Below are 23,517 nucleotides of genomic sequence, written 5' to 3' on the forward strand. Positions count from 1 at the left end.
CTGGACCCGGACAATTCCCACATCTTTATCTTGAGCCCAGAAGATGGCGCCACCAACACCCCCCCCCCCCACCCCTAATCAAGCCACAAACCTAGGCTCCTTGAACTGCTACACTAGTAATCTCGAAATGACAAATCCAGTGTGGGAGGAAAGAGACCAAGTTCTAGATGTTCCATTGAAACTGACGTTGATAATCGACTCCCATCAGCTCTACTCCTATGTTTCCCAAGTCCACACACTTCACTGCTTTTGTAAAAGCTCTCAGGACAACTGTTACAATGTCCCTCTGCCATTCATTTGAGACTGCTGACTCACTGCTGAACAAATTCATGAAACTCATGAACACCTATTCCAGCCTTTGGTCCAGGTAGTCTCTGTGAAAGTAGATATAAAGGTCAAACCTTAGACCACATCACTGCAAAATTTGAACTCCAAGACCCACGCTGGATTTGGAGTTATCAGTTGAGCACAAAGTGTCTGAGATGATCCAGAAACCCCTGTTGAAGTTGCTGCCAGGTGAATGGAGCAGCATGGTAATACAGAAGGTTCTTCTTACCCGAGCTAATGACTGTGCTTGTGGTATTGGGGCCTAGGTTTTTCCACTGGAGAACACAGGGCAGGTCCTGGGGACCATCACACCACTCCACAACATAGCCTGTGGCATCTCCGGATTGGGGTTTCCAAGACACAGAAAATCCATCCTCTGTGCTGTTAACTCTTCCTTTTTCAACCTCTTCTGTACATACAAAGAGGTCAATGCTTCAGATTTAATTAATCATACATTTTGCAAAAATATCTAAAGAAGAAAATAAACTTGAACATGCAGTGTATCTAGCAGGTAAAAGCCCTACCTCTGCAATTGCTACGGGGCTTGGGTTAGGGCAGGAGGGATCTTTTCCTGCCTCTCACTCCAAACAAATATTCACACCTGCCCTTCAGATGCCCCCTGTCCTGATCTTCTGAGACCCAAAGGGACGTCAGCCCCTAAAACAGGGATCAGCAAACCACCGCCAGCAGGACAAATCCAGCCCTGGAAGCTTGTTTTTATATGACCCTTAAGCTAAGATTGGTTTTAAGATTTTTAAAGAGTTTTTAAAAACAAAGAATACAGAATATAGATTGGAGACTGTCTGGCCTATAATGCCTAAAATATTTACTCTCTGCCCCTTTACCGAAAAAGTTGTTGACCCTTGACCTAGAACTGTGTCTGGTACTTGATCTGCTTTCAAAAATCATCTGTTGAATGAATGATTTGGCTTAATTGTCCCACATAATGCTGGCTGCTCCTGAACTAACTACTGTCTCCTAGATTTTAGGGGCAGAAACTGAGGTGAGTGTGGAGAAAAAAGGAAAGAACAATTCAGGTATGTACTACGCCAGATTATGAACGGATATGCACGCTACTTGTGACCTAGGATACCACCTCAACGTATTTTATGCACCAGGGTAGTTTTCCTAAGGTCTGACAATTGGAAAAAAGGTGATATGGTCTCAATGGACTACAGTTCTACTGATTTCAAGCAGGTCAGCCTAGATATTGAGGGATGAGAATTTCTCCTATTTCCGAGGCTGACTCCACTGTTCAGAGGGCAGTGGTCCCTGGTGGTCACTCTAGTGAAAGCAGACTCTGATCAAGGGGTGGACCTGCAAGCAGCTGTTCAGAGAGGCAGGCAGTGTGGCGCAAACGTTACATGGGACAGACTTAACACTCAAAACGTACTTGTTGCTTCTCTGCAATTCATATTTAACTGGGCATCTTTAATTTATCTGGCAATTCTAATTAGAGCTGAACATTGATGCGAAAGCAGGATGCTATTACATTTTCTAGGGCACCAAATTATCACCCAGCTGGGAACACCGAAAGGAATGTGCAGCCCCAGGCATGAGGCGAGAGGTTCCCCAAGAAGGCCTGTGCCTATCCTACCCACATGGCTTCTCTGTCTTCCTTCATCAGAGAGACAAATCTCTTTCATATTAAAACTGACATTTTCTACTTCACTTATTCACACTGACTAAAATTTCACCCCAAACTTAGAAGCATGACTCTTACTAAGCTGCTTCTTTAAAATTGCAAATATGTTTTGAGGAGTGGAGGTAGAGGGAAAGAGAAAGGGAATCTATCTATTTTCTGTTTCTTCAGTCATTCACACTCTAGTGTGAATTGGCTAAACCTCCTTGGTCTCTCTCAGAGCACATCAGTGCCCTTATCCACTCTAGAGACTTAAGAATGTGGACCACATCAGGAAAGCTGGATAGGGCTTCACAAGGTGAAGGAATGGGTTCTAAAGGCAGGGCATGGGGAAGGAAGGTATGATAGGAACCCACAGATAGGGATGACCCCAAACAGATAATAGTGTTTAGCAGAGTTGTTTGAGCTGAGCCTCATTGGAGGCAGTGTTTTTTTAATCTGTCAGCTCCCCCAGGGTGAATGAAATGCCCACCTTTCCCGTTCGGCCCTAATAAAGACAGAACACAACTATTCACCTCCTTCTCTAATACAGTTCTTGACAAGCGAAGATTAGGTTAAGTGACTCCTTAGTTTTTCTCCTGTGGCACAATCCCAATTTCTTTCTCTTACTTGACACACGGGATAGTTCTTAAACAAAGTAAATAAAACAAAATAATAACACCCTCTAATCTAGCCCACTTAACCTAAATTTAAGCCTAATTTGAATGATAGGTATAAAGCAACATGACATAACCCTACAAGCAGGGTCTGAAAATTTTTATAGCAGTAACTGGGGTGACATTATTGCAAGGTTCATGAATGACCTTAGGATGTCTGTTGGGTCGTGTTCAAGTGTGCAGTGTCTCAGAGTGTGTACTGCTGGGGGCGGGGTTAGTGCAGCCAACCTCTTTTCACAGCTCTCCCAAGAAGGAAATTTACACCATTATTAATTGTACACGTAAGGTCATTTCCACCTTGTTTGGTCTCTCACAGGCTAAGGGTTTAGCCAGTTATCACCATTTTATTCCACAGCTTTGGCAAAGCCCTTCTCGAAAGATGATGCTAGCTCTCCTCATGATGTCCAGAAATGTTCCTGGGCTCTTTATAGGTGGCCAAGACTGACAAAATATTCTGCCATATAATAAATGCACCTCATGTTTCGTAAGCCACAAAGCACTTTCATACCATCTCTAACTCTCAGCTGGGACTGTTTGTCGGTGTTGCATTTATTTGAATAAATTTGAGACAATTTCCCAAGTTGGTGGAAGAATCCCTGAGATATGGCTGAAATCTTCTTCCCACACAAAGGAGGACTGCGCCAGAAACCCGCTGACACGCCTGAACCCAAAGAAAATGACGGACAGTGTTTGGCAGCTAGATCTTTTGTCTCCCCAGATTACCGTCTGATTTACCCATCTCTGCCTAATAACACCATCAACACTTTTCTAGAGAAGAAAAACAAAACCAGAAACACTCACCGTTTCCAGGGTCTCCAGAAACGACAATTACGGAAGCAGGAGAAGGGCCCACACTGTTGTGAGCTGTGACATGGATTTGGTAAGAACACTGATCGAGGGTTAGTTCTGTGCTGCTGGCGGGAGCAGGGATGGAGAGGACCTCGAACCTGGATGGCTTGTCTAGGTTTTCTACAATTACATTATAGAACAGGATCTTCCCGTTGGCATGCACTTTTGAGAGTGGCTGAAAAAAATATTAAACAATCATTTCAAAATGGGCTTTCCTCTGAAAAGAGTTTCTGTCCCTTGATTGAACACACACACACACACACACACACACACACACACACACACACACACACACACACACACACACACACACACACACACACACACACACACACACACACACACACACACACACACACACACCGGGCTAATTAAAACAGCTTAAGAGAGAAAATAACCTTCTAAACCAAGCTTGAAATCAGACATTCTATTCTAACTAAAACTGAGCAGAGAATAGGATCATTTGGGGGAGATCTCAGAGTATACTGTGTCCAGAGAGGAGTGACCAAGTCAGGAAGAGAGAGAAAGGGGGACTCTTTAGCCTGGATTAAAACACAGTGAGTATGGAGTGGGAAAGACAGGAGTAGACCCAGACGGGAGGGGCCTGAACCTCCAGCCTACCTTCCTGAGGACAGACAGTGCCCCTGGTGTGTGCACCCCCAGACCTGAGATTGGGCTGGGGCAACTGTTAGCTTGGGGTGTGGACAAAACCTGGACCTACAGACTGGCACGTCCACATGTGTGTGCATGGGGATCCTCCCTGGTGGGGAGGACCGGAGTGGAGATGGGAAAAAGAGTGGGGTGGCCTGCGGCCAAGGACCAGCTCCCTCAGCATGGCCATGATTTAGCATCAAACACTGAGGAATCCGAGAGTTCTTAACGGAAACCAGGCCTTCCACGTTGTTGTGAAGGCATGTCAGTTAAGATACAAAGACAAGATTAATTTTATATTGCAGTTTTTTAGCTTGACTTATAACTTTTAAATATAAATACTCTGAATAGTTAAATATTTATAACTTTTAATTATGGTATATATTTCTCCACTTATACTCATGGACTGGGCCCTGCAGATGTTAGGGGCAGGCCTGAGGAGAAGTTAGGAGATGCAGTTCTAACAAGCAGAAATGGCCACCTGTGCAAGAGGCTGCTGAGGAAGGAGTTACTGGTCCAGCGCTGGGGACATGGATGTGGAGCTGGGATTCCTCCACTGGGTAACAAATTCTACTGGATTCATGTTAACAGCCCTCCCCATCAGAAGACTGCACCAATGTCTAGTTTCAGTGAAAGATAACTGCCAAGCAAAAATCTGTCTCTTTGAACGTCTGCATCTCACCTTCCAGAATAAACTCACAGTAGGATGTCCCGACACCATCTTCAAGTTTCTCCAGACATCGGGAGCCTCTGAGGGAGCTGAAATTAACCAAAGAAAAGCTCTAGGGTCACAATATGCACATACAATAATACATTCAACCTTTCTCTAGTTTCGTCAACAAAAGTGACCACGGCCTGTCCTGCCTGAGCCTGCTTCTCGCTTTTTCACTCTCTGTGACTTCTACCCACTTGGCCGCGGCCATACTGGTCTCGCCTCACTAGGGGCCCACAGTAGGTGCTTTACAAAAGGGCTGCTACATCTGAATGGGACATCACATGGGGCCTTTGAGAACTCAAGCCTCAGAGCTTCTGGAAGCCACCAGGGAATTTTGGAATCCTTTGTCAGTCCAATTCTAGGAGGTTAGTCAGGTAAATTTCCCATATTTGGAATTTCTAGGAGCAGCAGACTATTGCTGTTTCCTTGCCCCACTTGTGAAGGTTGCAATGGACACACTCAAGTGGAGAGCCCCAGGGGAAGGCTGCACTCCTCCCGGAGTTCCTAACTGCACACAGGCTGGCCTGTGGCTGCAGTCAGAGCCTGGGACCCCTTCCTTGCTACACTCCTCCCCATGCACGCCCACCCCCCCAAGTTCCTGGCCTGGGCCAGCTGCCTGCATGAGGACCCTCAGGGCACTGGCTGCACGCCTCTCCCCAGCATATGCCTCTCCCCACTCTGTTCTAGAAGAGCTTGCTTCCTTGTCTTTCTTGCCAGTAAACGGTAGGACCAGTGATTTATGATTTGCTTCAACACATCTCTGTGCAAGAAGCATTGTTTTGCAACATAACACATACAAATTTAGTTCTCTGTTTCATAAAAATATAGTTTACAGTCCCCAATAATTGAAATTTAAGAAAGTCCTTTTTTTCCCCCTTAGTTACACTTCCTACTCAACATAAAGGTGACCATATATTTTTAAAATCTATTAGAGGCAGATTTCAATTTTCTCAACAAGCTATCGGAGAAGCCAATATTAAATCAAAAACATATTGAAATACTCAGTGAGAGACCCCCAAGCTCAATGCAGAATCTTCAGCTGGTTTGTACAGGACTACTTGCAAGAAAAGAGAATTGCAGCACAGTTGACGGTGCTCCATCTTTATGTCAATATAATTTCTCCCATGGTGTCATTTAGCTCTGCTCACCATGATTCTGCTTAAGCAGGATTATAATACACATAAACATTGACTTTGCCAGCATTAAGCAAAGTGTTATTCAAGGTGAAAAAAAAATCTGTGGATTCACCATCAGTAGATTCATCTCATTTTCTTGTCATCATCGAAAGCAAAGTTAAGTATTTTGCAGGTTTATGATACTATAATCTAAAAGAAACTATTTATTAAAAATGCCATCTTTCTGTTATTTTTCATTGCACTAAATTTTAGGTATAATGTTGGAATAAATTTGCAAAAAAATCCCAAAGCAATGCAGTATTAATAAAGTAAAAATTCTTTAATGAAACACAACTGAGGAATAAACCAAATTACCATCAGGAACAGGGCTCTGGAGGGGACTACCCCCCAAGAAAAATGACTGGAGTCTTGGAGGGGAGTGGTGGGGGGCTGACAAGGGGAGGAGGCCTGCTGAGCACCTCTGGTGACCAGCCCTGGGTGTGGGTTTTCAGGCACTGCCCTCGCCAGCCCGCCAATCAGAGTCACTGCTTGAAAACGTTCCCCCCAGGCTGAAACAGAAAGAACTCACCAGCTTACAAACACAAATAATAAGATGGAATCAAATAAATAGATATAATCCTTCCTTAGGCAGCAAAATAGCCAGGACTTGAATCACAAAGATCTCCAGGCTGTAATGACACCCCCGAGAGGCAGACCATGCAGATGCCAGTCTGGGTCAGATCAGGGGGGAGCTCTGGAGTCAGCCAGCCTGGGCCTGAGCTACAGTCACAGCTCAGTCCCTTGCTAGCGGGGCCGGTTAAACTCCTCACCCTCCCTGGGCCTCCGCGGCCTCATCTATCAAGTGAGGATAATAACAGGACCTACTGCATGGTGGGAGGATTTGAGGGGAAAACATTGCAAGCACTTGGAGCCGTGTCTGGCACATACTAAACACTTAGATAAGCGGTAACTGCCCTGGTTACTGTTGTCACGTCTCTGCCCTTCATTAACTCTGCAAACCAGGCATGTCTCCCCAGTTTAGGGGCCCAAGTTGTTTCATGTGTAAAGTGGGCAACAGTAAGACTTTATCATCTGGGATTGGAAGGAGGTGAAAGCAACGCTGGGCCATCTCATCTCCTGAGGTTTATCTGAGGTCTAAGACATAGTTATTTGGGGGGAAAAGTCTCTGTTCAGTCATTATTGAGGAAACGACCCCTGAGAGCATGATAAGAAGGCTCCCAGTTTGTTGTCACGGGAACCAAAAACTTAACAATGATGATTCAGTTTCCAAATACCATTACATTTCCAAACACAGCCCGAGGCTGTTTAGCATGAGATCAGTGCTTTCCTCAGCACAAACGCTACTGTTTGTCCCCAGTCCTGAATTTAAAGTTTATACTAATTTACACAGCCCCAGATCCAACGGGAATCCAGCAATACCTTTAGCTTAGAAACCACTTTGGCAAACTGAAGATCAGAGAGAAAATGTTCAGTAGAAATAACTCAGATGGCAAATGTCTGAGGTAGATATCTTCCCACTCACATTTCATTAGGCATTTAATTTAGGGTTTTTTTGTTGTTGTTTTTTAAAGATGGTACCAAGCCTCTGTTATGCTTTCCCCTGAGTTTTTGGTACAAACAAAAGTTCTCAGAGAAGCCCACCCATCTCCTGTCAGTCAGTTCAGACCCTTGGGATGTCAGGGAGCGGAACGTACCAGCTTCAGCTGTGTTGAATTTTTGACTAATCAATTCACTCCATTTCCAGAAGTGGTTGGTATAAGCACAGCGTACTTGGGCCACGTATTCTGTGTCAGGCTCCAGTTCATTTAAGAGGTACTCACCATTCACCTTGATGGAAACATTGCTTTGCTTAATTAAAAAAAAAAGGTGGGGGGGGAGAAGAAGACAGAAGTATTGGTGAGCATACTTCATTGCAAAGCCAAATCACACACAGAGTAAGACCTGATTTGGAGTAAGACTAGTTCTTCTTTGAGAAAAAAAAATCTGTAAACTCTAAAAGTTTATGATTAATTTCCTGGGCCTTTTAAACAGATGACCCATATCATTTGAACACACATAGGAATAAGAGTTTAAAGAGATTTCACTCACCAGTCTCTCTGTTTAGACACAAAGAAATTCTTGAAAATAGAAAGTTAAACACTTACTTGTATCACTTTTCCTTCAGCAAGGAGTTCAAGCTGACACAAAAGTGTGGAACTGTTTCCAATGGAGTGTACCTTCCAGGTCATGGTGGCATTTGTGGCACCAACATTTTTAGGTAATAAGTTATAGGGAGTCATTGGATGAACTGCAAAAAAAAAAAAAAAAATGAAAACAATTCAAGCACAGATCCAAAAGGACTGGTAAATAGGCAGTTCATTTTTATACTGGTTTGTTCAATAAGCATTTTTATTTATCTCTGAGAAAATGGCAAACAAAACCAGACTTGCAGCCAAGATGGAGTAGCCAAGTACAGCCTTTTCTCTCACTGATTATATTAGAAACTTGGAACAAATACACAAAGAAACAGAGGACTCTTAAAATTAAACAAAAGCAGGCAAGAATGTAGAGGGGAGTCAAAACTTGAAGTGGCCCATCAAAGAGAATATAACAGAACCCTGAGTCTAACCAACGTAACATTAACAGTCTCAAGGATACAATCCAAAATTATTAGACATACAAAACAAAACCAAAAAAGAGAAAATGTCACCAATTTTCGAGGAAAGAGACAATCAGCAGATGTCAACTTTGAGATGACCCACGCCTCAAGATGACTCCCTTAGAATGCTACAATTAGATAAAGAGTGTAAAACAGATCCATGAAGTATAAGCAAATGCATCCAGGGACTTCCCTGATGGCGCAGCGGTTAAGAATCCGCCTGCCAATGCAGGGGACATGGGTTCGAGCTCTGGTTCAGGAAGATCCCACATGCCGTGGAGCAGCTAACTAAGCCTGTACCCCACAACTACTGAGCCTGCGCTCTAGAGCCCACAAGCCACAACTACTGAAGCCCATGTGCCACAACTACTGAAGCCTGTGCGCCTACAGCCTGTGCTCCGCAACAAGAGAAGCCACCGCAGTGAGAAGCCCGCGCACCGCAACGAAGAGGAGCCCCAGCTCGCCACAACTAGAGAAAAGCCCACGCACGGCAACGAAAACCCAACACAGCCAAAAATAAATAAATAAATAAATTTATTAAAAAACCAAAAAGTAACTGCATCTGAAATGAATAAAAGGAAAACATTTCTCAGCAGAGAAATAGAAACTATTTTTTTTAAAGAAAGAATTAAATGGAAATTTTAGAACCGAAAAATAGAATATCTGAAATAAAAAAACCTTCCACCTTACGCACTTCCACAGTTGCTATGTGACCTGGCCACTGCCTACCACTCCAATCTCCTTTCTCTCACGGGAAAGACACAAGGATATTCTTCCCTGCATGAAACACCCAGAGCATGTTCCCACCTCAAGGCCTTTTCAAATCCTGTTCTTTTTTTTTTTTTTTTTTGTGGTACACGGGCCTCTCACTGTTGTGGCCTCTCCTGCTGCGGAGCACAGGCTCCAGATGCACAGGCCAGTGGCCATGGCTCATGGGCCCAGGCACTCTGCGGCACGTGGGATCTTCCCGGACCGGGGCACGAACCCGTGTCCCCTGCATCGGCAGGCGGACTCTCAACCACTGCACCACCAGGGAAGCCCTCAAATCCTGTTCTTTTACTCCAAATGTTCTAGATGTTTTCTGCCTCCTCATCCTTCAGTGCCCTCATCCCAACTGAAGCAGCACCCCAGGCATTCTCTACCTGTCACCTGAATTTTATCTTCTTTCCAAGACTTAGCGATGCTTGAAATTATGTTATTAACTTGTTTACATGTTTCCTGTGTGTCTCCATGCCCCACTCTCAACCCTCTCTCCACACACACACTAGCATGTACACACATTAGGGGCAGTTACTCAACTCTGTTCACTGCTGGGTGCCCAGTGCCTGCTACATTGGTGGCACCCTGTAATTAGGTGACTGAAGTGATCATTAAGTTGAAATCTAAATGAGGTGTAGAATTAAGAAGGCAAAGGAGAAGTACAAGAATTCCAGAAAAAATGAACAACGAGTTTAAAGATGCTACATTTCATAAGAGAGGCAGGGGTGTGGTCAAAACATAGAAAGAGATATTCAACTTCAGGGTTGTGCAGATCCAAACCATTGCAAAATACCACTTAACATCCATTCAACTGACAAAAATGCAAAGGGTGACAAAACCAACTTGGAGAGAATATATTGGTACAACCACTTTGGAAGCGAATTTGGCATTATCTTGTAAGTTGAAGAACATTCACATTTTCTGAGTCCTCACCAATTCCATTCTTAGGTATATAGGTATATACGCAAGAAAAACAGCTACAACTCTAGGTGTGTACTGGATATATATATCAAAATGCTCTTATTAACACTGTATCCAAGAGCATAAACCTTGAGACAATCTGAAAATCCACCAAAAGAGATGCATGAATAAAACACTGTATATTTATGCAATGAAATACTCTACAGCAGTGAAAATGGACTACAACAACACTCAATAATATGGGTAAATATTAGCAATTTAATATTGTATAAAAGCAATTACTAGCTTGATGTCTCATATACATTAAAACAAAATAAAAACAGTATTTGGGGGATTTCATAAGAAAATGAGAATACATACACATGCACACACATGACTTAAATCTGTTATCTTAGTGGAAGGAGCAGGGTGGGGGGGCTGTGGGATGGGAGATGAAGTTATTGTCAGATTTCTATTCTGAACTTGAGGTAAGCTCGTTGGTGTTTATTACATTATCAAAATAAACAAATAATGGGGACCACAAGTCATGCACGCACCCAAGTTTATAACTTGGCACAAACAAGTGATAAACTAAAACCTTCACTTGGGATGTGAATTAGGTGAAAATCTACGGCACATTTACTTGATCACACAGTGTGTCAAACAAAGATACGCTCGTGGCCACAGTGGGCTACACTCAAGTCTCACCTCGTTGGGTCAGGTTAAAAAGAATACTGACACTTCTTTTTCTGAAGTAGTTTTCAGCCAGGAGTGTGAAGTTATAAGTTTCTTGTGAGCCTTGAGCGACTTGCCAATCACACCAGTTTCTGTGTTTACAAAGTGTCTTTTTTCCGGAAAATCTTAAAGAAAAAAAAAAAAAAACACCACACAACAATTTCAGGGTTTACATTTTTGTCAATGCAGATATGTATCCCTGAATCCACTGAGTATCCCTGAGACACACTCAGTGGCTTTCAAACTATGTTCCACACAACAGCATCGATCCGTCACCAACAAATACCAATGACGAAAATATTGTTTCAAAAAATTTGACCTGTGCGGTTAAATGTGTAATGATGAATTGCTGACTTCTCCTCTTGGGTGGTGAAAACTTTCCTTAGTTTACTTTGGATACTCTTAAAAAGGTAGAAATTAGGTAGACCTAGATTACCACATGGAACGATTTTCATATCAAGATTCACCATTAACAGCCTTTCTTATCATTTTTATGCTACATTGTCCTTTAACAAAACTCAGGTAGAAAGTATGGTATACCTGAGACCACTTAAAGATTTCTTCCTGACCCTGGCAGGTGGTTTGAAAATATTTGTTCAAATTTTCTGTAACACTGTCACAAGTACCTTAAACAAGGAAGAATCCATCACTAATGTAACCAAAGCTCACTTACGATTCAAATAAAGTATAGCTTTGGGAAGGCTGTTTACTCAAGCCAGTGTCGCTCCCGGGATCCCAAGTACAGGTCAAAGTCTTGAGGTCCTGGGTTTCACAAGAAAAGTCCTTGGGCTCTTCAAGCACTTCTGTCCGTACAAGGAAAAAACAGATGAAAGACCTAGCTGAAGCTCTTTATCGAAAGACAAGTGAAATGGAAAGTTCTCTTCGGGGTCTGAGGCCACAGAGTTGCTCTGAACAATGAAAAGATTACTTCAATGGGGGCCAACGCCTCAGCAGCTCCAGAAAGGCACACTGCGGGTACCTCACCTTGGTCCCTACTCTTTCCTTCCCTGGTGCTTTGCTGGGGTATCACCGAGGATGGCAGACGTGTACTGCATGTGGTCTGCACTCTGTCTGCCTGATGAAAGTTGTAGCCCCAGTGCCTGCTAGCAGCATTCAACAGTACTGCTACATGCAGACAGAGTGAACAGAACAATGAATGAATGGGGTCAGCGTTGCTTGGTGTTTCATTGTAGATGCCCTGGCTTACTGGGAACCTGGGCTGTGCTTGGGATGCCGGGAAGCCAGATCTGGGGACCCCGCTAAACTCAGCAGCTGGAGGCTGAGAGTTCCAAGAAATGTACGGGCAGCACCGCCAAGTCCCCGAGGCACCGCAGTTCTCGGAGGCCACGCCAAGAGGCACAGGTGACCAAGCGTCTGGGAGATCAGAAACAGCCTTTGGCAGGGGAAGCAGGGAGGGAGGAGTTGCAGATACCGCCCCACTGTGCAGGGGAAGGGAGGCCACTGGGTGAGCACACTGGGACCTACAGGGAAAGTGAAACGCTGCCTTCTCTCCCCTCGCCATCACCCATGGAGGTACCTGACACCTCTGCACCCAGTTAAGAACAGCAGCGGCCTCATCTGCAGAAGTCCTACTGCGTGCAGCCACCATACCGGGGCGGGGCCCTGGCCGTATGCAGTAACCCTCACAACAGCCATTACTGGGCCCATTCACAAAGGAGAACACTGAGCTGAAGAGGCTGGGAAACTTGGCCGAGAAGGCACTCCCAGCCGTGGCAAGAAGAGCCAAACCTGGGTCTTCCGGCCACCACCTCGGCTGCCTCTCTAGGGCCATCCAGCCTGCAGCCCCTCTCCTCCCTCTCCCAGCCTGCAGCCATTCCAGCATGGCTAACGCAAAGCAGGACATCGTCCCAGTGGTCCAGGTCATGACCTGAACTTTCTCCCGAACGCTCTTGCTTCCTAGGAATAAAACTGTCAGTAAACTCAAGAAAACAACAGGAAATCCGACAAGGATTGCTTCAGACTGTCTTTGCCAGAGTCTCTCCTAGAAGACTTGGGAAACAAAAGAAAATTGAGGCCACGAGTGGAAACGTTTCCTTGTCTTCTGGGAAAGGAAATTTGATCTATTCCACAGGAAATGGGAGGGGGGCACAGAGATGTGGACACTCACTTGAGACAAAGAGAACGATGCCTCCCAAAACTCCTCCCTGGTCCACCTTACAGAAGACATTTGTCCCTTTTTCCCTAATAAAAGACACGTTCTTCAACTCGAACGCAGACACGCTTCGATCAAGCTGTTCTCCATATATCTGTACACCTTCCAAATAACAGGATATGTTGTCCTGATGGATCCTAGAAACGTAACAAATGGTGATGTTGGAGCCTTCTTCCACCAGCTTATCTTTAGGGAAGACAAACAATGGATCATGTCCAAGCAAATTCTGTGCTGCAAGATAAAAGAAGACAGCTCAGTTAGACTTGGACACAAAAGTCAAACCAGCCCCCTCCTGCCTCACTCTCAACAGATAGCTTTAGCTTTTTCTGCCTCCTGGAGAAAACAGGAAGCTAAAATTTCTACAGCAGATCTATAAACTTTGGTGTGTGCAAAACCATCCTCTGTACCGTCCCTCCTACTGCCGCGATCATACCACTGCTCTCGTTCTTACTGTGGAGACGGCACCGTGACTGCCGCTCTGCGGATGATCCTGTCATTCCTGCTTATAGGTTATCAGGACGGCAGTAGCTGCTTTGCACTAATCCCAGCCACGTGGGAGGCCCTGTGTTAAGTGCTTATGTATCTTCTCTCTTGTCATCCTTACCACCTTACAGCCATGGGGTGGGCAGGACTGAGCCCAAGTTCCCTCACCCAGCAAGTGGCAAAGCCACATTCACACCCACCAGGTCTGCCTAGCTCCCAAGCCACGTGTCCCTCATAATCTCTAAATTGTCCTGTAGATCACTCCTCTTCCACCTTCTCGGATGCCATTCACCCAAAGAGCTCCTTTCATTTCCATCTTCTGTCTGTGTGGCCCATCAGCACATAAGAATCCTCAGGTCTCTGCCATTTTAGGCAAACTCACCACCCTCCATGCCTCCCTCCAGCCTCCTCTCCACCCGCTCCTCCACCGTCAGCCTCCCCCAGGACCTGCCTGTGCCCATCACTCAGCTGTCAATCACCCCCTGCTCACCTAGGCCCCTGCAGTCTGGCTGCTGGCCCACCAGGGCTCTAAAATTGCCATCAGTAAGGTCACCCAAGTGCAGTGGCCTGGGTGTGGGATTTTGTTTTAAGGTCCCCAGGTGATTCTATGTGCAGCCATGGTTGAGAATCAGTGTTTTGGGGATTAGGAATAATCAGCCTTGAAACAAATCAAAGAAGAACATGAAAAGATGGAAAGATATATCCTGTCTTGGATTGGAAGAATCAATATTGTCAAAGTGACTATACTACCCAAGGTAATCTACAATCCCTATCAAATTACGAATGACATTTTTCATAGAACTAGAATAAAAAATTTGTATGGAAACATGAAAGACCCCAAATAGCCAAAGCAGTCTTGAGAAAGAAAAATGGAGCTGGAGGAATCAGGCTCCCTGACTTCAGACTGTACTACAAAGCTACAGTCATCAAAACAGTATGGTACTGGCACAAAAAACAGAAATATAGATCAATGGAAAGGGATAGAAAGCCCAGAGATAAACCCACACCTATGGTCACTTATTCTGTGACAAAGGAGGCAAGAATATACAACAGAGAAAAGACAGTCTCTTCAATAAATGGTGCTGGGAAAACTGGAGAGCTACAGGTAAGAAAATGAAATTAGAACATTCTCTAACACCATACACAAAAATAAGCTCAAAATGCATTAAAGACCTAAATGTGAGACCAGATACTATAAAACTCCTAGAGGGAAACATAGGCAAGACACGCTTTGACATAAATCACAGCACTATCTTTTTTGGTTTCACTCCTAGAGTAATGAAAATAAAAACAAAAATAAACAAGTGGTACCTAATTAAAGTTAAAAGCTTTTGCACAGCAAAGGAAACCATAAACAAAATGAAAAAACAGCCCTCATAATGGGAGAAAATATTTGCAAATGAAGCAACCAACAAGGGATTAATTTCTAAAATATATAAACAGCTCATGCAGCTCAATATCAAAAAAACAAACAACCCAATCAAAAAATGGACAGAAGACCTAAATAGACATTTCTCCAAAGAAGACATACAGATGGCCCAAAAAGCACATGAAAAAATGCTCAAAATCAGTAATCATTTTAGAAATGCAAATCAAAATGACAATGAGGTATCACCTCACACTGGTCAGAATGGCCATCATCAAAAAGTCTACAAACAATAAATGCTGGAGAGGGTGTGGAGAAATAGGAACGTTCCTACATTGTTGGTGGGAATGTAAATTGGTGTAGCCACTATGGAGAACAGTATGGAAGTTCCTTAAAAAACTAAAAATAGAGCTACCATATGATCCTACAATCCCCCTCCTGGGCATATATACAGAGAAAACCATAATTTGAGATACATGCACTCCAATGTTCATTGCAGCACTATTTACAATAGCCAGGATGTGGAAGTAACCTAAAAGTCCATTGACAGATAAATGGATAAAGAAGATGTGATACATATATGCAATGGAATAGTACTCAGCCATAAAAAAGTATGAAATAATGCCATTTGTAGCAACATGGATGGACCTAGAGATTATCATACTGAGTGAAGTAAGCCAGACAGGGAAAGACAAATAACATATGATAGCACATATATATGGAATCTAAAAGAAAAAAAAAAGACACAAATGAACTTATTTCCAAAACAGAAAGAGACCCACAGATACAGAAAACAAAAAACTTATGATTACCAAAGGGGAAAGGAGGGTGGGGGGAAGGGATAAATTAGGAGTTTGGAATTAACATATAAACACTACTATGTATAAAATAGATAACCAACAAGGACCTACTGTATAGCACAGGGAACTATACTCAATATTATGTAATAACCTATAAGGGAAAAAAATCTGAAAAAAAAAATGTATAACTGAATCACTGTGCTGTACACCCAAAACTTACAGGATATTGTAAATCAACTATACTTCAATAAAAAAAAAATTTTTAAGGAATAATCAGCTTTTCTATCAATTCTTGAGTTAGTTTGGAGGTTATAGTTTTGATAAACCTAGTCCACTGTACGAAAGTTGTTGATAATGTTGTTCTTTCTTTCTCTATTGCTACCTTTTTAATCTCTATTTTTTCTGTTAAGTGTGTCTCTCAGCAATAGGATGTGATGGTTAAGAGAATGGCCTCTGGAGCCAGATTGTCCAGGTTAGAATTCTGGCTCTACCACTTCGTGGCCTGATGACCCCGCATGGGAATTTTTTTTTTTTTTTTTTTTTTTTGCGGTACGCAGGCCTCTCACTGCCGTGGCCCCTCCCGCCACGGAGCACAGGCTCCGGACGCGCAGGCCCAGCGGCCACGGCCCACGGGCCCAGCCGCTCCACGGCACGCGGGATCCTCCCGGACCGGGGCACGAACCTGCGTCCCCTGCACCGGCAGGCGGACTCTCAACCACTGCACCACCAGGGAAGCCCTGCATGGGATTTTTTTAAAGCTATCTGCGCCTCAGTCTCCTCATCTGTGAAGTAGGAATAAGAATTATATGTATTTCATAGGGCTGATGTGAAGATGAAATTAATACATATAGTGCTGAAAGCAGTGACTAGAATGCAGATTTGATTCTATTATTAGTATTAAATTAATCATTGGGCCTCTCGTGAGTTAACATGCTATCAGTTTGAATGAATAAATTTGCATAAACACTTAGCTAAGGAATGGTTCTCTTGACAGGAATTTCAGATAACCTGTCAACGTATATAGTTGAGAGCACCAAATGCCAGTGCTTTACAACTAACGTATAGCTTAGCTGAAGCATAAGAAATTGTGCAAAATGCTAAATTTTAATAACAAAATAATCAAAATTAAGAGAGATTTTAATAATTAAACATAATTATCCATGATCTCAAATGAAGAACTGCTTCCAGTTTTCCATATTTCCCTCCCTTGTCTCTACATTAGGGGTTGACAAGCTATGGCCCATGGGCCAATTCCAGACACCATCTGTTTTTGTAAATAAAGTTTTATTGGAACACAACCACTCATTTATTTACACTCTGCCTATGACTGCTCCCATGCTACAATGGCAGAGTTGAATAGTCACGATAGGGAATGTAGGGTTGTAAAACCTAAAGTATTTCCTATCTTGCCCTTGACAGAAAAAGCTTCCCCAATTCTGCTCTAGATGAATACACATTTTGTGTTGTTCTAATAAAAGCATATGTACAATTTATGTCCTGTTTTGTTCACTTAGCATTCTATAATATACACACTTCACACCTATGGAAAATGAATACTAAATTGTCTGAATTTGCGTAATTCCCTCAATGAATAAATTCAGAGGGAAAGTCCTTAGCCCTCTGTCTCCTGGTGGCAAGTTTCACACCTATGCTTTTTAGACCCAATAGGAGCCAAAGAAAAATAATGCTGGTGTCTACCCAGAGTTTCTCAACAGCGACTTCCACTATTTGACTACTGGTCCCCGAGAAATATTAGACAGTAAACCCCTTCACTCTTTTATCACCTCACTTCTCACCATCTGCTTCCTCCCATGAACTCCAGTTGCTCCAGAACCCTGGCTTGGGAATCCTGGCGTCATCCACCATACTCCTCATTCTTATAAAGTGTGCCGCGCATTCCAGAGGGAGCTCGGATTCCCAGCTCCAATGCAGGACTTGGTCCCGCTTCACAGTGGTGCTGTAGTTCTCCTAGAAATAAAGAGAAAAACTTGGAAACATATAGCCGTGTGGTCCTGGGAAATGGCTTGGCTGGACTTAGCCCAAAGCACACACCTAAGAGTCCACTGTAACTCCAGGATATGGACAAATGCAGTCTGTTCTCAGCCAGCCAGCTTCTGAGCTCTGACGGCCCAGCGAAGAACCAGCCTTGGCCTCCTGCCTTTCGAAAACTTGGCTCCCAACCCCTCTGGGCCTCCAATTCCAGAGGGCTCAAGTGAGAGAGAAAACAGAAGCTACTGGAGTCTTGGGGGAAAAGATCAGAGAAAGAAGGTATGCACACAGTGCTGGTCACAAGAGCGTGCTAAGACGGTTCTTGCACACTAGAGAATTAATTGAGGCACCCTTTTAAAAATAAGCAAGATTGATGAGAATTTTCTAATATTCATCAGATCAAGTTGGCCCAATCTCAGTAGAGCTGGCAGTCCTGCATGGTTCCCAGGAATTCCACTGTCTCCCAGACGTCAACAGATGGCTCCCAATGATTGCTTTGGTTTTTGTCTCCTGTCTTTTCAGATACGGTGGCCACATGGACCATCGCCCCTCCCTTGAGCTCCAACCTTCAGAATCTTTAGTCCCCAGAGATGTCAATCTCATGGGAACGCCCTACACTGTGCTCTTGGGAACCTTGTCCAAGTTGTACTGTAATTTGCTTTTCCCGCACAGCGTTTAGTCTTAATCTTTCTTAGACAGTGGTATTTTCATTCTTTAACGCAATATACTTCAACAGCTCCTTCTACACCTGACCCTGTCGTCCAAGGCCATTTACAGTATGACTCCAACTGCCTCTCCCTTGCAGGACTCCTGTCTCCAGACACAGTGGGCCGCCCCACACTTCGGGAAGAGCTGTATGCTTTACTCCACAGTACCTGCTCACGCGGCGTTCCGGGTTTCGCGTCCCCAACTCTCCCTCTGAATTGGGAATTAGTCCCAACCTTCAAGCCCCTGTTATACCCCATCTTCTTCATGAAGTCTTTCTTGCTCTCTCCTCTGGTTTCCTCCCATCCCCACCTCTGCCCGAGCTCCCCTGCATACTGGGGGTAGTTGGTGGCATTTCATCTGTGGTTATGCCTCTGACTCAAGTAGGGCACCCAGAAAGCGGGGACTGGGCTTCATTCTTCTTCGTGGACCACAGCTCCAGGCACCCATGCTTTCAGTGAGCCCCTCCAGGACGCCTGCTTTCTGCACCCACAGCTGGGAGACAGGGACAACAAAAATCTTGCCCTTCCTGGGGAAAACTGAGTCTGCATCCATTTTTCTAAGGGCCAATGGCAAGTCCTACAGTGAAGACGAGGGGGGCGGCACACACGTCACACGCAACCAGACTCGGAGGCCTTCCTCCACCTGTGCCTTCCCCTCCCCAGGCCGCCAACCTTAAACAGCAGCCTTGGCCGAACCAAACACAGTCCCGGAAGGAGAAGCACTTCGTCCACCTGAAAGGCATCTAGTCGTGCACGTCCTTTCTCATGCTAAGCAGAACTCCCATTTGTAAAACATTTATATTATTTCGGTTTATTGTATTCCTTTATCCCTAGATTACTAAACAAACATTTTTTTTTTTTTTTCGGTACGTGGGCCTCTCACTGTTGTGGCCTCTCCCGGTGCGGAGCACAGGCTCCGGACGCGCAGGCTCAGCGGCCATGGCTCACGGGTCCAGCCGCTCCACAGCATGTGGGATCTTCCCGGACCGGGGCACGAACCCGTGTCCCCTGCATCGGCAGGCGGACTCCCAACCACTGCACCACCAGGGAAGCCCCAAAACATACATTTTTAACTACAAGTTCTGTGGTCCTGATCCATGCAACTTTTCCTATTTAATATGAGCGATCACAGGTACCTTTTCTTAATTATTATTTAAGAACCAACACCAAAATAAATAAATAAAAGGAACTCTGTCGTCCTGGTGACCTCGCTGTAATGTCAACAAGCCGCCGGCTGGATTTTGCCTCCCCCGTCTCTTGGGAATTCGGCCACTTCTCTTGTCACCACGGTCACCACCCACTCCAGGCCCCTCTCCTCTGGACCGACCCCACCGCTCGCTTCCATTTCAACTGGTCACACTTCACCTCCTCCAGTTCTCCCAACTTCTCTCCACTGTGTGGCCGGAGTGAGCTTTCTTTAAGACTTCCAATCAGAGCTCATCACTCTGCTTCTCACCGCTCCCTGCATATAAAACAGCATCTGGGCACGACCCTCGGTGTGTGTGTGGTCTAGCCCTGTCCTGCCCGCCCCACATGCCCCGCGCTTTCAGGCCTGAAAGCTCCCAGCCCCTTTCACTCAGGACCTCTGCTCACCCCAGCTGGATCTTCCTGGGACATTCCTCCTCACCCTCCATGCTAAATTAGCTTCTAATCTTCTTTCCTATTTTGGCTCCCACTGCCCTTCCTCCAAGGTGCTGGAGAAGGTCAGGCCTAGTCTCACCCCACAGCCCCGTGCCAGCGACCTGCACTCCTCACGCCTAGGATACTCTGCATTGTGGGATCATCTCCTTATTTTTGCTCAGCACTCACAGCCCCATGCCTGGAATAATGCCTGGACCTGAGCCCACAGTCTAAACCTCCGTGCTGAAGGATTTCCTCCATTCATTACTATGCAGTGAGCTCTGCTTTTCCCAGACACTCTGTGTGGATTCTATCTGACCACAAGTTGTGCTTTGTGGTCTTTACAGGCCCGTTGTGGAGGAGATAAAACGTTTCGTTGAATGCATCAATTCAGCAACTTTTAAAAATGTGATGACTGTGTCTGGGCTGTTTTCATTCATCCAAGTGGCAAGTTTAATTGGGCCCTGGCAGACATTAGTATGTTACAAAAAACTGGCATTTCCACAGCAGTGCAACTGAGATCACTGACTCATTCCTGAGAAGTGAGCTCATCCCTCACTGACTCATGCTCCAAGCCTCCTTCCAAGCTTGAGCTGCTACTCTCCTCTGCCTTCTCCTGCCATTGATGGAACCATAAAGCAAGTGGCTGGAGAGGCTGCGGGCAGAACCCTAGCCAGGGTGAGAGCACGTAGTGCAGCCTGAGTGGCCAGTGCCGGCCAGGAGGCAGCTCAGAGTCCCTGGTCCAGCTGTGACAGCCTCGGTCAACATGTTTTTCTGTGGCTTGTTTGGGAACAAAACAGTCTGAGGCATGAGTGAGGGTGCATTACAGGGACCTGCCCTATGAAAGGGAGATCACGGTCCAGATGGAAGCGACCTCTCTCAGCTGCTTTGTCTGACCCTTAACTGGAGGGGGACCTTATGTCTGTCCTTGATTTCAGGCCCGAGAGGTTCAGACAAGGGCTTCTCTTGGCATCGTCTGTTCTGGGACACGTGGAGACTGATGACCTGGGAAGACTGCATGTGGCTGTCACCCCTGTGGGGGGCCCGGGGCTCCAGCCAGAAACAGAGCTGCCTTGAGAGGGGCAGTTCCCTCCTCTGGGTGTGGCAGGTCCTCCACCACCCAACCCCAGCAGGAAAAGGGAGAGCTCTATGTGGACACGGTCAGGGTGAGGCTGTCTCAGTTTTTCTTAAATTGTCCTCTTAGCGTTGTTCTGTGTGTCCTGGACTTTCTCAGCTGTGCCGTAAACAATTCAAGGTCAAAGGTGTTTTTTCTTTTCCTGTTCCTGACATCTGGCATAGGCAGGTATGATCATCTTTTGTGAAATGAATAAATGACAGGAAAAAGAAGAAAAAAAAAAAAAAGCAGCACCACAAACCTCTCTGTGCCTTAGTTTTCTCCTCTGTTGGAATCAGGCTGGCCTGGGTGTTATGCGGACCGTATAACCGACAAGGCAAAACTCTACCCTCAAACATCTCCAGCCTTGGTAGGTTACACAAGGAGGTTTCACCAGCGGCTTTACCTTGAAAAGAGAACTACCTGAATCAAAGGTGTAAACAGATACGAACAACTGTCTGTTCACATGTTGCTACTGTTATTTTCTCTACTATGAAAGCAGAAAGAACTGTCTTTTAGAAAAATAAAGAATGGGGTCAACTTGGTCTACAGTTAATATTACTTTCGCTAATGGTGTTAAGTGCTAGTTTTCCACGAATTCCTCCAGCTGCTCTCTCAAATTTCTTTTCCTTAGATAATTCTTAGCCTCAATATGACCTCTGCTCGATGTTGTACTGGGTCCAAATCAACAACCAGTGTATCCATCAACAATACAAAAAACAGGAAAATACAAAAATTATTAGCATGAGGGGGATGGTGGGAAGATGGGCTGGTGGTGGGGAGGGAACAGCTGTACATAAGCATTGCTGTTGTTTAAAGTCAGAACACCAGGGAACACAATGCAAGTGCTTCTTGGATCTGTGTCTCCTGGCCTGCAGAACTAACAAACCCCAAATAAACTAAGTTTGGCCTCAAAAAAAAAAAAAAAAACCCAACACCGAACAACTCTCATGGTGGGAAGCTGCCCTTTGAGGGGCGGAATTCTAGACCTGGTATCCATCCTAAATCAACAGTCAGAATGATATTTAAATTAGGCCACTCACTCAGATCTCAAATGCAGTGATGGATAAGGAAAGTAACTGGAGCCTTTAAAGCTAGTAGCCTTTATGCTTCGCTAAAGGAACTAACCACCTGGCTCCCTGTACTCACACCTCCAGCACCTGAGAGGAGAGTGGCCATCCACTAGCAAATGGAGGTCCCCAGTAATGACACAGCCCTGTGCTGCCCTTCCCTCCAACGCAAATTCTCTGTTCCCTTCAGTGGGAAAATATTTCACTGTCCTTCAACATCCCATGCTAATAAATGATCACGATGTGGGCACAGATTATTAAGGTTCCCTGCACCATAAATGGTAATTGAAAGAAACTACCAAAGTTTGTAAAGCAATTATACTCCAATATAGATGTTAGGAAAAATAAATAAATCAACTACCAAAGTGCCCCAATGCACTAGATGGGGAAGCACCAGGCAAAACAGACACCACCATGATTTAAACCAGACAAGTGAAAAACCGATCCCAAATAATTCAAAGGCAAAAAGTGTGTGAAATTCAGGACTTTCTTAATTTAATTTGTGGTAGAAAAAGCCACATATGAGGCAACAAAGGACACTGTAAGTTACTCTCCAACATGGCCCATGGAGAACCTCTTCGCTGATTAGGGCAGAAAATGCTAGAATGGTTTATTCCTTGCATCTCAGCATAGCATTAGTAAAGAAACTGCCTGCAAGCCACAGTGGCATGAAAAAGGTTGCCAAACTCTTACATCTGATTTAGGAAGATCTCTGGTGGACAGGGAAGGAAGAAGGAAGAGGAATAAGGTGATTGACCTTCATGGATTTTTGGAATCCAGTATTCACAAGGACAGACCCCAACAGCTTCCACAGGGAACAGAGCAGAAGTGAGAGAATGATCTGATTCGTAGCACAGCCCATCCAACCTACCAAACCAAAATTGTCATGTTACTTTGTCCGGGACCCTCTTTTTTTTTTTTTTTTTTTGCTGTACGCGGGCCTCTCACTGTTGTGGCCTCTCCCTTTGTGGAGCACAGGCTCCAGACACACAGGCTCAGCGGCCATGGCTCATGGGCCCACCCGCTCCGCGGTATGTGGGATCTCCCCAGACCGGGGCACGAACCCGTGTCCCCTGCATCGGCAGGCGGGCTCTCAACCACTGCGCCACCAGGGAAGCCCTGTCTGTGACCCTCTTAACTAAAAACACAGAAATGTGATTATTTAGGACAAGTATTCTGAGTTGCCC

General features: G+C 44.9%; 1 protein-coding gene across 4 annotated transcripts in view; it reads right to left on the reverse strand.

The window, feature by feature from the left end:
• OSMR (oncostatin M receptor) overlaps nt 1-23,517 on the reverse strand; it is a 57,885-nt gene that overhangs the window by 9,934 nt on the left and 24,434 nt on the right. For 3 of the 4 annotated variants that reach the window (XM_033421240.2, XM_033421238.2, XM_033421241.2), the window contains exons 4-12: nt 17,627-17,798; nt 13,137-13,412; nt 11,682-11,811; nt 10,982-11,133; nt 8,121-8,263; nt 7,671-7,824; nt 4,808-4,884; nt 3,427-3,649; nt 557-736 (exon numbers count right to left, since the gene is read on the reverse strand). In XM_033421240.2, the coding sequence (XP_033277131.1) occupies nt 557-736; nt 3,427-3,649; nt 4,808-4,884; nt 7,671-7,824; nt 8,121-8,263; nt 10,982-11,133; nt 11,682-11,811; nt 13,137-13,412; nt 17,627-17,798 (1,507 nt within the window). Of the gene's footprint in view, nt 1-556; nt 737-3,426; nt 3,650-4,807; nt 4,885-7,670; nt 7,825-8,120; nt 8,264-10,916; nt 11,134-11,681; nt 11,812-13,136; nt 13,413-17,626; nt 17,799-23,517 lie in introns of those variants that run through there. The other variant, XR_004481347.2, reaches the window with a different exon arrangement.

Source organism: Orcinus orca, chromosome 3 (genome assembly GCF_937001465.1).
Source record: "Orcinus orca chromosome 3, mOrcOrc1.1, whole genome shotgun sequence".
Taxonomy (NCBI): domain Eukaryota; kingdom Metazoa; phylum Chordata; class Mammalia; order Artiodactyla; family Delphinidae; genus Orcinus; species Orcinus orca.